The sequence below is a fragment of the Notolepis coatsorum genome, assembly GCF_963971535.1.
Source record: "Notolepis coatsorum genome assembly, chromosome: 2".
NCBI lineage: Eukaryota > Metazoa > Chordata > Actinopteri > Aulopiformes > Paralepididae > Notolepis > Notolepis coatsorum.
Window position 1 is genome coordinate 181,438,474 of NC_140166.1, and position 17,075 is coordinate 181,455,548.

At 46.7% G+C, this 17,075-nt stretch overlaps 1 protein-coding gene across 1 annotated transcript in view; it reads right to left on the reverse strand.

Moving 5' to 3' along the window:
- Positions 1-17,075, reverse strand: part of LOC311222669 (GTP-binding protein REM 2-like) — a 42,517-nt gene that overhangs the window by 22,925 nt on the left and 2,517 nt on the right. The window contains exon 4 of the mRNA XM_084307265.1: positions 16,779-16,852. Within this exon, the coding sequence (XP_084163391.1) occupies positions 16,779-16,852 (74 nt within the window). The remainder of the gene's footprint in view (positions 1-16,778; positions 16,853-17,075) is intronic.

Below are 17,075 nucleotides of genomic sequence, written 5' to 3' on the forward strand. Positions count from 1 at the left end.
AGAATGTTAACTGCGCAACTGCGAGTGGAAACTTTCGAACACATAGCGTGAAGAAAATAGGCTATACACAATTATAATAATTATTATAATTTTTTTTGAAAAAAACAGCGGTGATCAGCTTGACTGTGATGTGATAGTCATACCGCGATAATGCGGTAACCACGGCAGCTATAGGAGACAGTGTTAAAGGCTGCAGAGAGGTAGCGGAGGATGAGGATACTGATGTGGCCGGAGTCAGCAGTGGTGAGAAGGTTGTTGGTGGTCTCTGTGCTGTGGTTTGGTCTGAAGGCAGATTGAAGAGGTTCAGAACACTGGAACTTATTCACCAACATTGTCTTAAGATTTCTCTTACGACAACCTCCTGTTGACTAATTTGCATACAGACACGCCCCTCCAGCTCATTATAATGCGAGGGCCGTGCACAAAACAAGGGTCAGCAGTAGCGAGGAAGCGCTTTGCAACGGATCAAAATGAGATTAGATTCAAATTCATCATACAGCACACTATACCATAGTGGAATAGATTGTATTAATATTCCATATTTATACCGTCTTGTTGCGCGCTCCTGGCCACCTGCCACAGCGCGTGCACACACACACGTGCTCGTACTGTACAGTCTACATGCGTAATGAATGAACAGTGGGCATAATATAATTCGAATGACTTGTTTTATTAGGAGATTGCAGATACTGCGCTGCCCTATAGTAGTCATACTGTAGTTCTACTACAGTACAGTACAGTACAGTACAGTACAGTACACATCTTAGCATGACATCTTAAGGCCGCTCAGTCGGGCGTGAGCGGACCAGACTCCACAGAGGCGTCGCGCACCGGTGTCACACAAAAGGCTGCTCGGCGTGTTGGTTGACATCGACCTGCATTAAATGTAGTAAACTGGCATGAGAAATGTAGGAAATTGGTAAGCGGTGGTGCGCTTGACTGAAACCTCAAACGATTGTGGACATGCCGCGCAGACACTCTGTGGCGGCCTTAAGATGTCATGCTAAGATGTGTACTGTACGTACTGTACATACTACTATAGGGCAGCGCATACAGTATCTACTATCTCCTAATGAAACAAGTAATTCGAATAATATAAGCCAACTGTTCATTCATTACAATCGTAGGCTATACAGTGTGCGTGTGTGTGCTTTTGTGTGTGCTTTTAAAGTCAAGTCAAGAGTTTTATTTGTCACGGCATACAGGGCATACAGTGAAATGCGGGTGGTGTGCTTTTGTGTGTGTGTGTGTGTGTGTGTGTGTGTGTGTGTGTGTGTGTGTGTGTGTGTGTGTGTGTGTGTGTGTGTGTGTGTGTGTGTGTGTGTGTGTGTGTGTGTGTGTGTGTGTGTGTGTGTGTGTGTGTGTGTGTGTGTGTGTGTGTGTGTGTGTGTGTGTGTGTGTGTGTGTGAACAGGTGGCCAGCAGCGCTGGAATATTAATACAGTCTATTCCACTATAGCTATATCCACGCGATTAGCTTTAGTTCTTATTTATTTATCCACTGTCATTTGCAGTGTTAGTGTACTGTTTTTATTTATTTTCTGACATCACAATGCCTCTTGAGGCATGACTGTAAAGTAAATGTAAAACTGTATTTTTTATCATACAAATATTGTCATATTTATTATTATTATGATTATTTAATCTGTAGAGTTGAGATGAACGCAATCACCATGATTCCTCTCAAATAAAACCCTTAAGAACACGGCGCACACCAGTCTGTCTTAGCTCTTAGTTAAGACCGAATCCAGGAGAAGGGACAGTTCGTGAATCCCAAAATCGTCCCGAAAACTTCTTAAGTGGAGCTAGGACAAAATTGTGTCTGATCTTTTGTCTTAAGTCCATTGGTGAATGAGACACACTGTGTGTAACCTATGTTGTGCGGATGTCATCTGGTAACATTAACACATTCAGTTCCACGCCCCTTTGACCATATTAGGGCTACCGTGCCAATAAGGAAGTCAATGGGAGGTCGGGGAAATTTGAGAAGGCTTAAACTATATCTTAACTTATGGCTATGGGTCTAAAACACCCCTCGCTTATCAATGACTTGCTTGCAGTCAACATGTACAAAACGGATTGTTTTTTCATTGGTACATTTCCGTTTTATACCGTTTTGAATACGAGTATAGTTTTGGAGATTTCTAGTAATTCTTTTTTTTATCTACTTTTTCTCCCCATTTTCTATTTTTCTCCCATCCCAATTTCGTATTATCCAATTCTACCCTCTCCTGTCTCGAATGTTGTTAGACCATGCCTCCCACTGGTCGGCTGCAATGTGGACCAAGTCTTGCATCACGTGTCCCCTCCGGTACACGAGAAGGCAGCTGTCGCATCTTTTCACCTGTACAGCGCGCTCTCTCAGCGGCGAGGAGTAATGCATGGGAGGCTCACGCTGCCCCCGTTGCTTCCTGATTCTGCTGTACAGGCGCACCAACCGACCTGTAGGAGTCGCTGTCCACAACATCCGATCCCCACCCACCGGCTTTCCCACCCCCTAATACTGCCAATTGTATTAGTATGAACGACCAGCCAAGCCGGAAGCAACGGCGAGAGCTGGGCTCGAACCCAGCATCTCCTGCGTTAGTGGCGAGCGCCTTGCCCACTGCGGCACTTAGCTGCCCTGGACATTTCTAGTCATTCCAGAGAAATTCCGCGATAATAGCTCTTTAGTGGAATACACAAAACACGTTGTAATTTTTCGGCTGATTTATTAATCGTTTCTCAAATAAACGCTAGATTATCGATAGTATATGTGTACTTATGCACGCTAGAGAAGCGGGCTGAAAAATCGATTATCCATGCCGTGCTTAGCGCTAACGTTACGCACGCATGCACACACACACACACACACACACACACACACACACACACACACGTTGTGATCGCTGTGAAAAAAACATCTGATTAACCCAAAACTGGTAACATAGAGTCCTTACCTCACATCAGATGTTCTGCAAAAAGATTAATCCAATTCCTGATCGCCATTCCAAATATTGATCGCGTTTATTGATCCAACGTTATAGTCCAAAACACATAATCGAAAGCTGCTCCGAGCCTCCCCAGTGAATGTGGTAACAGATACTGCTTGCCAGAGAAGGGAAAACCCCGGACCGGACTTTTTTTCTGATGCACAGCCCCACCCAATCCAATCCAATGATGTGCAATACCATCCGGGAGACGATAGGCGGCGGTATTTGCCCTTTTCGAGCTCAGACCCATTCCCAATGATAACGTCAGGCTGGATGGATGAAAAATGTATGGTTATTGAGTTTTCTCTGGTTTTCTCGGGCCTTGGCACTCAACACATGGCGAGTTAACCCGACTAATCTCATGGTCGGCACTCAATGTATTAAGATAGATTTTTGTATTGTTGTGTTGAGAGAGTGAGAGAGAGAATTATAATGTGAAATGGGCAGATTGAGCGCACGGCAGACCACTCAAGTAAAAACATTTCAACATTTAAAATAAGAACACGGCTAACCGGTTTTCATCCAGTTAATGAATGAATGAATGATCATTGCATTTATATAGCGCTTTTCTATTCACTCAAAGCGCTTTACTATGTAGGGTGGAAATTGCCTCTTTCACCACCACTGTGTAGCACCCAACCTTGAGCTATGCAGGCTCAATGGCTGCCATTGACTGGCGGAGAACAGCCGCCCTAGCACAGAGAGGTCAACCACCCTAGTGCACAGAGGTCAACCACCCTAATGCAGAGAGGTCAACCAGCCTAGTGCAGAGAGGTCAACCAGCCTAGTGCAGAGGTCAACCACCCTAATGCAGAGAGGTCAACCACCCTAGTGCACAGAGGTCAACCACCCTAGTGCAGATAGGTCAACCAGCCTAGTGCAGAGAGGACAGCTGCACTAGCACAGAGAGGACAGCTGCACTAGCACAGAGAGGACAGTTGAGGACAGATATAGAGCAGGTGCACTTTCCTTTCAGCTGTTCCTACAAGACTTATATGCAGTGTGAATGTGAAACAGCAGTCCTGAGTAGGAGTGGACTATTAAGTGCTCTCAAATGACCACACAGCACCAACTAGGATTCACCTCAATTACTGCTGACACATGCAGAGAGTGAACAGTACACACACACACACACACACACACACACACACACACACACACACACACACACACACACACACACACACACACACACACACACACACACACACACACACACACACACACACACACACACACACACACACACACACACACACACACACACACACACACACACACACACACACACACACACACACACACACACACACACACACACACACACACACACACACACACACACACAGAACACCTAAGCCAATATCTGGGGAGTGCTGCAGGGCTTATTTTCATTTAAATTGAACCAATTCAACCCAGATGGAAAACCGAACAAGCAAGAGTCTAAAGGCAACAGTAAACAGAGATGGAGCGCCATATTAAAAGGGCATATACAACCACTAATTTCATCGTCTCTCACAACAAACAAGGGTGAACTAATTACAGAGAAAGGAACGCGCAAAACTTTCAACATCAAGAAGACAAGCTGTGAGGAGAAAGAAAACGTGTTGTGTGTTTTGTGTTTCCAAATATCATCCTTCCACATCTTAAACATTAATCAGGAGTTACATGTAGCCATTATTGGCACATCTGCTCCATGGGCGGCAGCTCTCTCTCACATCCCCACACAGATGCTTCTGAACAGAGCCCAAGGGAAAAGAGGGAAAACTGTAGAAAACAACATGATAATGAGCTCTCTACACTCTGCCGGATGTGGATGTGGCAAAAAGTTAAACTTGCATCCTACTGCTGACATGCATGTCAATGACGGATTGTGTCTTCTGTTTCTGAAATCATGGGAGAGAGAGCGGGGGGAGAAAATGAATGAATGTGGATGAGAGCCTTGACATTAAGTGGTTGTAGCTATGGCTGTGGGGGTGCTGGAGACATGATCCAATATACTTTTATATGCATGAGTCTCCTGAACATGGAGAGACCAATCCCAAGTCGATCTGCACTTTCTCGTCCGAGCTATAGTCACTTTTTTGCACCTACTCCCGAACTACGCGTGCACAGATTGATTAACCTAGACTCTGTGGGCAATCTGCGCATGTGGAGTTCGGGAGTAGGTGCGTAGCTACAACCACTTAATGTCAAGGCTGAAGGCTCTCATCCACATTCATTCATTTTCTCCCCCAACTCTCTCTCCCATGATTTCAGAATACCAGAAGTGTTGCGGTGGTCTATATAACACCAATCGGCCTGATGGTGGTGCTATAGCATTAGCGGCTCCGCCTATAGCGCCCTCTAGTGGAAACAGTTGTGTACAGTTAGACAGTTACTTACAATCCTACATAGAACCTCTAACTTTAACACTCCCACTTAGGGTTGTATAGCACACTGTATAACTTCTTCAAAAACAATTTACAAAGAAAATAATACAGTTCAGAACATCAAAAAGAATATGGCAGTCAATATTTACACACCAAACATGACCTCTGCAAATCTTTTCATTTTCAGTTTGGAAGCAGGTTTCGTCACAGCGTCTGCTACCATGTTGTCTGTTGGACAATAAATCAGTGTCATTCTTTCTTCTCTGATGACAGATCTGATTAAATGATATTTTATATCGACATGTTTACATCTATGCCGACACACAGGGTTTCTAGCAATCGCAATGGTTCCCTGGTTGTCCTCGTAAACAACAGTCTTCTTATATACATAGGTATCCATCCCTTCGAGCAGGTGTTCTAGATAAATACATTCCTGTATTGTCATAGCTTGAGCCATATATTCGGCTTCACAAGTTGATAGTGCCACTGTGGGCTGCTTTTTCTGAAACACAGCTGTTTATCTGCTGTACCTTTGAGATAACGAAAAACATGTTTTTGCTGTAATCCAGTGCTCCTCTGTGGGGTCAGCAAAATGCTGTGACAATTTGCTCACTACAAAACATAGGTCGGGGCGAGTACATGTTGTCAAATAAATGAGGCTACCCACAGCTTCTCTGTACATTTTTACATCAGTCAATCTCTGAGCATCCTCTTGGTAGTCTAGTTTTTGATCACATGGTGTTTCCCTTGATCTACATTCTTGCATGTCAAAACGTTTCAGGATCTTTTCCACATAATTAAATCATTTTGAATATGGTAAATCATCCACTTCTGTATTTAAACATAGAATCCATTTCTGTATTTAAACATGGAATCCACTCCGGTATTTAAACCTGGAATCTACTCCTTCTGTATTTAAACCTGGAGTATCCTCCTTCTGCATTTAAGCATGTAGCCACCCTCCTTCTGTATTTAAACATGGAGTACCCTCCTTCAGTATTTAAACATTTAGCTACAAACCTCGCTTTGTACTTGTCGTGGCCTTCAATACCCTCCTTGATTGAATACACCCATTTCCCTCCTGTTAGAGTAAATGTGTGGTTGTCCTCTAGGGACCTCATCTCCTCATCCATTGCTTTCTCCCATTTACTTGATTCAGGGGACACTATGGCCTCTTTAAAGGTCTGAGGTACCCCACTGACTACTCTGTAGCTGTAATCAATGGTGGTAAGTGTACTGTCATCCTCGTCACTTTCTCTCCGGGCATAGTCTGTCAGATACTTTGGGGGTTTGTGTTCCCTTGAGGGATACCTCCCACTGCTTGGGGCACGTGACATCACCCTCGGGTGCTCCTCGTCATCGCCCTCTGGGGGTTGCTGACTGTCTGTCTGCACGACCGTGCTAAGTACACTTGGCTGAGGTGTCTCTGTTTCTTCACACCTTACTCTGGAGTCCAGCTCTGGCTCCTCTGTCTGTGTCTCACTCTCACATGTTGTCTTTGTGACAAACTTGACTAGCCTGTGTTTCTGTACTCTCCCTTTACCGGGATGATAAACTAGGAAAGCGGGGCTTCCTTTGTCGTGCCCTACAAAGAGTCCTTTTTCACATCTGGACTCGAGCTTCTCTCTGTCCCTCAGGTACGCATAACACACGGATCCAAATTGGTGCATTCTAGCTAGATTACACTTCTTTCCTGTCAGTGCTCTATACGGGGTGGTGCCCGTGTGCTTATTAAAGCACCTGTTTCTGGTGTAAGCGGCTTCTTGCACCGCATAATGCCATAGACTCTTAGGTAAGTTACTGTCTACTAGCTTACACCTAGCCATTTCGAAAAGAGTGCGCCATTCCCTCTATGCCACTCCGTTCTGGTGTGGGGAATATGGACATGACGTCTCGTGTCTTATCTTGTTCCTTCTCAACAGTGATTGGAACTCTCTGTTTGTGAACTCGGTTCCGTTGTCGGACCTCAAGCATCTTATGTTACCATAAGGGGCTATGTCTGCCAGGAATTTCTCCGTGGCCTGGAGTGTGTCACTCTTTGCTTTGAGAAAGTAAACAAACACTGCCCCTGTGCACACATCTGTAAAAGACTGTACATATCTAAAGCCTCCTATGGACTCGTTGCTTACTGGACCGGCTAGATCCGTGTTAACTAGCGCAAGTGGTACCTTTACTTTTTCTGTGGGATTTCTGTTTCTCGATTGAGTAAACTTCGCCTTTTTGCACACTACACATTCTTTGTCAGGTCGACGCTTTTCACCTTCAATGTGCATGCCTTCTGTCACTGCTTGCAGTTTCAGTAAATCCTCGTAATTACAATGACCCATAATCTCATGCCATGTCTGAATATCGTGACTGACAGTCACGTTACACATATCATTATTATCATTACACCTGTCGTTGTCATTACACTCTGTTTGCAGATAATACATTTTCTGGTACACCTTTATGTTAAATCGTGTACCGTCAGGCTCTACAAGAAAATGTTTACCTTTATCGAAGAATACTTTGGCACCGTTCGCAGTAGCAGCTATTACAGAGAATAGTCTTTGTGGGAACGATGGTACGTAGAGAGCGTTCTTTAACGTCACTGTACACCGGCGCCCCTCACTGTCTGTGAGGCATACCTGTCTCCTCTCTCTTGCGCCAACCCGTAGGTGCGCTTCCCGTCTGCCAGCTCCATGCTGTGTCTCTCCGGGTGGAAAGTGTTGTCAAAGTTCTTGAACCGACTCCTGTCGTTGATGACGTGGGACGACGCACCTGTGTCCACGATCAGTCCCTTCCTTTGGGCCTGCTGCAGCTGCGTTGGCCTGGTGACGTACGCTGTCTGCGCCCCGAAGATGAAGTCTTCTTGTCCCGCTACTCTCCGGGCGTCGTCTCGATTCGTCTCATGTCGACCGTCGCCGCCATCTTGTCCGCTGCCGCCATCTTGTCCACAGCCGCCATCTTGTCCATAGCCGCCGTCTCGTCCATGGCCGTCATCTTGTCCATGCGCGTATCGCGCGCTCTGGTCGCGTTTCTTCATGCACGCTCTGTCTGTGTGCCCCTTGGATTCGCAGAAGCTACACCAGACAGTCTTTGTGCAGTCGCCTTTCCGATGGCCTTTTTCTCCGCATCGCCAACACGCCAGCTCCGTCGTGGGCCTGGTCTTCTCCCTCGGCGTCGCTCGGGCCTTCAGCACCCTCTCTCCCGCTGGGTGGATATCTTCTGAGGCCTCGAATTTTCGTAACTTGGCCTTGAACTTTCCCAGCGTCATGTCCGCTGAACCATGTGTTACCAGGAGTGTGAACGGTTTGTACAGCTCCGGTAGTCCCCTCATCACCATCGCCATCATTAGCCCATCGCTTGGTGCTTCTCCTGCACTCTTCAATGCCGTCATGATCTGCTCAGCTCTGATGACGTATTCGGTCACAGTCTCGGTGTGCCCCTTCTTCAGTGCTGTTAGTGTTATGTAGAGGGCCATGACTCTGGGTCTTCCTTGCCCGATATAATGTTCTCTCAACACCCCCAGGCTTTCTCGGCCTTTGTCTTTAGTGTCGCGGAATATCAGCCCCAAGCTTGTGTCGTCGAGCAGTGGTGCTAACTCACAGTATGCATCTGCATTATGCTTGTCGTGCATGCAGCATAACATGCGCTCTTCCCAGAGCTCGTAGTCCTCTGCCTTTCCATTGAATGAGGGCCATTTGCTCCTTCCCTTGGTCGCCATCCTCTTGTTTGATGGTAGGCGTAGCTTTAGCTCTTGTTGGCCTAGCGTCTAGCCACGTGGTGCTCCCGGTGCTAACCTAGCCTATACTTCAGCTAAACTTGCTACCCTTTATTATTTCGCCCCTGCGTGATCTGGGCCCATAACCTGTTGACAGAGTCTGGCTATGGGGCGACAATAATGTGGTCAAGAGGCATGGTTTCTACCTTCAGCCTTTAATCGGCGTGGTTTATTATTTGCATGGCAAGGCAGCAGTACATGAGTTCTCCTCTCCGTGAGAGGCAGGTGGAAAAGAGATAGAGGGGGAGGAGACATCTCCTTAAATACTCTCCACCTGGTGGTAGCATTAGCGGCTCCGCCTATAGCGCCCTCTAGTGGAAACAGTTATGTACAGTCAGTGGAAACAGTTGTGTACAGTTAGACAGTTACTTACAATCCTACATAGAACCTCTAACTTTAACAGCCTATATTGCTACCTAATATGCTAATGCTTATATGTCTATACTACTGTCTATACTGTCTACTACTATGCACTCAAGTCTGTAGCACTCAAGTTCGACACTGACAAACAATGTTACTTACCCTTGGCTGCCAGAGTTGTACCCTTCCTGCTGACTTGTTGTATAGAACTTGTAAGTCGGTTTGGATAAAAGCGTCAGATAAATGACTGAATGTAAATGTAAAATATAGTGTATAACTTCATGACTAGTACTCCTGGGTTGTCCGATTCTCACAAAGCCTGCTGTGTGGCATCCAGGGACAAACATCTTTCATTGTGTAATTCTGAACGTTGCCAGGCTAAACCATGAGACCACATCCAGCTGAATATCGGATTAATCGTGAACACTTTTTGCACCAAACGTCATACATGTGTTTCCACCATGATATGGGTGAGGTGTGCAAAGTTTTGCGTCATTCTCCCACATGGTGGCGCTATTTACAGAAATCCTGTGATGGAGACATGACATTTTGTACAATGACAGATATTGGTGTGCCGATGCCTCACCAGACTTCACACAAATTGGTAAAATCGTGGCACGTCAAAATGTACATCTTTGAAAAGCCATTACTTGTACACTATATGTACATAATACACATAACACCAAAGACGCTTACAAGGCCCTCCCTCTCGCCCACCTGGGCCAGTCGGACCACATCTCACTGTTCCTCCTACCCAAATACCAACCACTCATCAAGCGAATCAAGCCCATAGTTAAATCTGTGAAAATCTGGCCCGAGGGGGCAGACCTGGCACTTCAGCATCGGCTTCAAAACACCAACTGGAGTAACTTTGCTGTGGAGGCCACAGTGGACTTTCACACAAACATTGATACCTTCACCTCCTCCACCCTGGACTGCATCAGCACCAACATCAACGAGGTCACCACCACCAAGCTGATCACAATCTTCCCTAACCAGAAGCCATGGATGGACGGGCAGGTCTGCCAGCTGCTGAAGGCACGTGACATCGCCTTCAGATCAGGTGACCCACAAGCCTACAGTCTAGCCCGTCTGAAGAGGGGCATCAAACGGGCCAAGCATGACCACAAGCTCAAGGTCGAGGAGCATCTAAATCGCTCTGACCCCTGGCGCATGTGGCAGGGCTTGCAGGCCATTACAGACTATAAACCCAAACACGCCACCCCCCCGACCACTGACCCCTCCCTCCCAGACGACCTAAACTACTTTTATGCCCGTTTTGACAGGGACAACCATGAGAGGGCCATGAAGACCCCCACCCCTGCCAACCACCTGACCCTCACACTTTCCCCCACTGACGTGTTTGTGGAACTGTGCAAAACCAACGCACGAAAAGCTGCCAGACCCGATGGGATCCCCGGGCGGGTACTCAGTGTCTGTGCTGGGCAGCTGACGGGGGTCCTGACTGAGATTTTCAATCTGTCCCTGGCCCAGGCAAAAGTTCCCACATGCTTCAAAGTCACCTCCATCATTCCTGTCCCTAAACACGCCTCCCCAGAGAGCCTCAATGACTACTGACCCGTAGCACTCACCTCCACCATCATGAAGTGCTTCGAGAGGCTAGTCCTGGCTCACCTTAAATCCTGTCTACCACCCTCACTTGACCCCTACCAGTTTGCCACCGCCAGAACAGGAGTACGGATGACGCCATCTCCGCAGCACTACACCCTGCCCTCCTCCATCTGGACCAGAAGGACACATACGTGCAACTTCTGTTCATTGATTTCAGCTTGGTGTTTAACACCATCATCCCCTCCAAGCTGATCACCAAGCTCCACGACCTTGGCATCGACCCCTCCCTCTACAACTGGATACTGGACTTCCTGACCAACAGCATGTCAGACTGGACAGCCTCAAGTCCTCCACTCTCATCCAGAACACTGGTGTACTGCAGGGCTGCGTGCTGAGCCCTCTTCTCTACTCCCTCTTCACCCACGACTGCAAACCGGTGCATGGCTCAAACACCATTGTCAAGTTTGCAGACGACACCACCGTGGTGGGACTAGTCAGCAACAATGACGAGTCGGCGTACAGAGAGGAGGTCCAGTACCTAGCTCTGTGGTGTGCTAATAACAACCTTGCCCTCAACACCAAAAAAACTAAGGAGATAGTGGTGGACTTCAGGAAAAATAAAACAGGCACGCACAGCCCCATCCACATCAATGGAGAGGAGGTTGAGCAGGTCTGTAGTTTCAAATTCCTGGGAGTCCACATCTCTGAGGACCTGTCCTGGACCACCAACACCTCGACCCTGGTCAAGAAGGCCCACAAGCGCCTCTTTTTCCTGAGGAAGTTGGCCAAACTCCACCTACCCCCTCCCGTGCTAGCAAACTTTTATCGCTGTGCGATTGAGAGCATCCTCACCACCTGCATCTCAGTCTGGTACGGCAACTGCACCGTTAAGGACCGGAAATCCGGGTAGTGAAAATAGCCCAACGCATCACCAAGACCCCACTCCCCCCCATCTCATCAATCTATGAGATTGATAATATATCCAGCTATCCATAGTTTACAACACTGGTCATTGCCACTAGATAATAGCATACAGATAATGGATACAGTGCTCAGGTTAAAGCACATATCCAGGCAGCAAGAAGCAGTAGACAGGGGAGTTTCCTGCAACCAAACTGGTTGCAGCTTATCATGAATTGAGTGCTTGTTTCTGTTTTTTGATGCCTTCTATTTCAGAGAGCTTCTGTCGAATTCATGTTTTTATTCAACAATATAATATGAATATGTGCACACATGTACAGTACATGTATAGTTTAGTTTAGTTTTAGTTTAGTCTGTTTATTATATGTCACAAGATACAGAATACTTTATGATGAAATGCTTATTTCTGTATGAGCCCCTGAGAGTGTGCTACACACAGTAAAAAGTAAGTAAAGAAAAATAATGTAATTAAGAAGTAAGTAAAAGTAAGTAAAGTCAATATACATATATACAATATACAATATACAATACAGAGTAAAATGAGCAACAGTGAGGTACAATGCAGAAATGAGATGAGGTACAAAACTTAGGGTATGGTGCAAATGAGGTATGGATGTAGTGCAAATGTTATGGTTTGTATAGCGACCCCAATAGCACGACACAGACAGGTAATCAGGGTTAGCCAAAGCAAGGGCATTATTTATTTAATACAAAAAAGCGGCACTCAGCCTTTAAGGGGGTAAAAACATCAAACGTCCAAGAACACAAAAAGGCGGCACTGTGCCTTTAACGGGCGAACAGGCTGGGAAAAAAGAAACGGGGATCCTCTTCGTCCCTACAACCGAGTAGGGCTCTGCGGCTCAGCTCTGCCAAGGAATCCTCTTCCTCCCGACCAGCCGCTGCCCACGGGCAATGCAGCACACAGGGGGTCCGAGGGGAAACGGGGTGAGAACATGGCCATCCTCCCGTGGAGTAATAGGGAGCGATGGCGAGCCTCACCCCAGGAACCAGGACCACGAAGAGGGAGTTGGGAAGTTGCCGGCTTGACGTCTGGAGTGGGAACACTGGAATCCTCCCGTGGAGTAGTAGAGAGCGAAGGCGGTGTCCCACTCCAGGAAAACGGCAACAGGTGGTGACGGGTGGCACGTCGTCTCACGCCGGAGACGCGGCAGTAGAACACAGGGGTTCCAAGGGGAACGGGGTGAGAACACGGCCATCCTCCCGTGGAGTAATAGGGAGCGATGGCGAGCCTCACCCCAGGAATGGGGATCATGAAGAGGGAGCTGGGAAAAAGCCGGCTCGACGTCTGGAGTGGGAACACTGGAATCCTCCCGTGGAGTAGTAGAGAGCGAAGGCGGTGTCCCACTCCAGGAAACGGCGACAGGTGGTGATGGCTGGCATGACGTCTCACGCCGGAGACGCGGCAGTTGATGGTAGCAACAAGAACGACCCGACTAGGAGTGGAGGGGAGTCTGCAATACAAGTACTCTCCCGAGCTGATCGCAAACTCCCATCAGGTGCGTGAAGGAGAAAAACGGCACGCCCCCTCGTTGGGCTGCGAGCAGGATTCCTCACAGTACCCCTCCCCCCACGGGAGCCACCCGGCGACCAGCCAGGCCAGCAGGGGCGGGAATGCAGGAAAAAAAATCTCAGAAAGGCACCAGGGAACTGACCCTGCTAGCTGAAAGACAGTCCTAGCTGTGGGGAGGCTACACATGGGGTTAGCCTGCAGGGGCTGTCTCACATACACTGTCTGTGTCGGCTGGGGTCGTCGACTGGTCGGGTCATCCTGTTATGGTTTGTATAGCGACCCCAATAGCACGACACAGACAGGTAATCAGAGTTAGCCAAAGCAAGGGCATTATTTATTTAATACAAAAAAGCGGCACTCAGCCTTTAAGGGGGTAAAAACATCAAACGTCCAAGAACACAAAAAGGCGGCACTGTGCCTTTAACGGGCGAACAGGCTGGGAAAAAAGAAACGGGATCCTCTTCGTCCCTACAACCGAGTAGGGCTCTGCGGCTCAGCTCTGCCAAGGAATCCTCTTCCTCCCGACCAGCCGCTGCCCACGGGCAATGCAGCACACAGGGGGTCCGATGGGAAACGGGGTGAGAACACGGCCATCCTCCCGTGGAGTAATAGGGAGCGATGGCGAGCCTCACCCCAGGAACCAGGACCACGAAGAGGGAGTTGGGAAGTTGCCGGCTTGACGTCTGGAGTGGGAACACTGGAATCCTCCCGTGGAGTAGTAGAGAGCGAAGGCGGTGTCCCACTCCAGGAAAACGGCGACAGGTGGTGACGGGTGGCACGTCGTCTCACGCCGGAGACGCGGCAGTAGAACACAGGGGTTCCAAGGGGAACGGGGTGAGAACACGGCCATCCTCCCGTGGAGTAATAGGGAGCGATGGCGAGCCTCACCCCAGGAACGGGGATCATGAAGAGGGAGCTGGGAAAAAGCCGGCTCGACGTCTGGAGTGGGAACACTGGAATCCTCCCGTGGAGTAGTAGAGAGCGAAGGCGGTGTCCCACTCCAGGAAACGGCGACAGGTGGTGATGGCTGGCACGACGTCTCACGCCGGAGACGTGGCAGTTGATGGTAGCAACAAGAACGACCCGACAAGGAGTGGAGGGGAGTCTGCAATACAAGTACTCTCCCGAGCTGATCGCAAACTCCCATCAGGTGCGTGAACGAGAAAAACGGCACGCCCCCTCGTTGGGCTGTGAGCAGGATTCCTCACAGCAAATCTCTTTAATAATAGATCAATATAAAGTGTGTTAAAGTGTCTAAAGTGAGTAAAGTGAGTGGTAAGGTGAGTGTTTGTTTAAAGTGAGTGTGTAGTGTACATGTGGATGTGCGTGCAGTGAGTGTAGATGATGGGTTGTTACATAGTGTCATTGTCATACAGTTTGTGCTTCTGGTCCAAAGCTAAAATGTGCTTCTGTTTTCATATGACTGAGCATATGCATTTATATATATAGGTATAATATTCTTAATACTGTACACACACACACACACACACACACACACACACACACACACACACACACACACACACACACACACACACACACAAACACAAACATTTATCAAGGCTTTATTTTCCCTCTTTAATCTATTTTATGTTTATTGTGGGACTAGATTTGATGATATAACATCTATTTATATGGCTATTTTTTGTTTAGTTTTTTAGTTTTGTTTTATTCAGCACATAAAATAACTAGGTGGGGAAAGGAAGCCCAAGGGGCTTGTACAGAGTTCCCCTCACATCACAAACAAGAATAATAAAAGAAAAACTAGACAAATATAGTCAAAACATGAAACAAAGGCAATGAAAAAAGAAAGAACCACTCAAAAACATGGAGAGAATTCTGCTGGAAAAACTTTACTAGATTCTTCATAACCCCCAAAATCAAATTCCGACAATTAGGCATAGAGCAACCATGTTGGAGACAGTGCGGCCAGAGGGAGGCAAACCACTCTCATATATTTTGGAATTGTCCAGGTATTCAACGTTATTGGCAAGATGTTCACTCCACCATGCAAGATATATTGAGTTTTAAAATACCGGAGACCTTCTCCTATTTTTACCTGGGTAATTTACCTGAGGAATTAGTAGGAGGAGAAAGTAAGTAGCAAGTAAGAAAGCGATCACGCGTCACTGGTATCAACAAGAACCTCCAACAAAGGAAAATTGGATGGACATTATAGATGAAATATACACAATGGAAAGACTTACGTTTATTCTCAGACTCTATAGGAAGATACATTTTTGAATTACTGGGACAATATGTTAATCACGACAGCCAGCGGATAAAGAATATTCACCTATTGGGAGAAGTAAGAGAATTGAGTACTCATGTGAAAAGTATATTTTTGTAAAGTGACACTAATAATGCAGCCCTGGATTGTGTTTTTGTTATGTCTTTGTGTTTGTGATTGTTTGCTTATTGTGAAAAACAATCAAAAGAAAGTAAAAAAAGAAAGAAAGAAAGAACCAAATAAACAAGCAAATAAAAACAAAAAGATGAAAACAAAACAGAAATCAAATCACACAATGTTTTATCCAAAATAAATATATAGCTTGGCAATAGGTGCATTGGTCCCTGTAGAGCAGTGTTTCTCAAAGTGGGGGGCGCAGAGACATGACAGGCGGGGCCTTGAGATTTATAAAAAAAATAAAAATAAAAATAAAATTATTACAGAAAATTATCACTAAAGTGCTATCTGTTGCAGCTGCACTGTTCTCCATGAAAATACCATTTCTCAAAATCTGAAAATCATTATTTAATAAAACACAGAAAAGGATAAAAAAAAAAAAAAAAAACTTTACAGACAACATTGAGACAAAGCTTCCTGACACATCTCCATCCAAACTCTTGGAAGAACTCTTTGAAATCTCATCTGATACCACCTAGAGAGCTAGTTTCAGAGTGTGGTGCTGAGTACCAAGTATCTCATCTCATGGCCCACCAAGTATCTCATGATGCAGCAGTTAAGGTGTTGATACCATTCAGCACCACATACAGTATCTGTGTGAAGCTGGCTTTTCATCCATGACAGCTCTGAAAACAAAATATAGGGCCAATTTGAAAGGTCACGATATTGGTGTTATTTCAATAAATTTAAACATGGCCCATTTCATGACTATTTTGTTGGGGCGAGGGGGGGGGGCCCAAAATATTTTGGTCCGCCAAAGGGGGGCCTGACAGAAAAAGTTTGAGAAGCACTGCTGTAGAGGGAGCTAGACTGAGGCACTTAATACCACAGGGGGTTATGGGAGGAACTCTGAGGTGTTTCTTTCTCTTTTTTTTGCTTACCTGCCTCCAGTTGTCAAAGATAATGATAGTGCTCTCCTCGTCGTCCACGGTGACGGTGCGTACATAGCCCTCCCCTGAGGAAAAGAGCAGCAGTCGTGTCACAGATGGGAGGTGGGTGCTGTTGTACCTGCTATGCTCTGCTCAAGGGTTTTGCGGATAGGGCAATTAACAAACCATTGCCACACTGTACATAGGCCACCTTTTACTGTGTCACTGTGCTAGTGCCTTGTATTCACATACATTCTCACCTCTCACCACACATGCACTAGGGCTGCTCGATTGTAATTACGATTATTT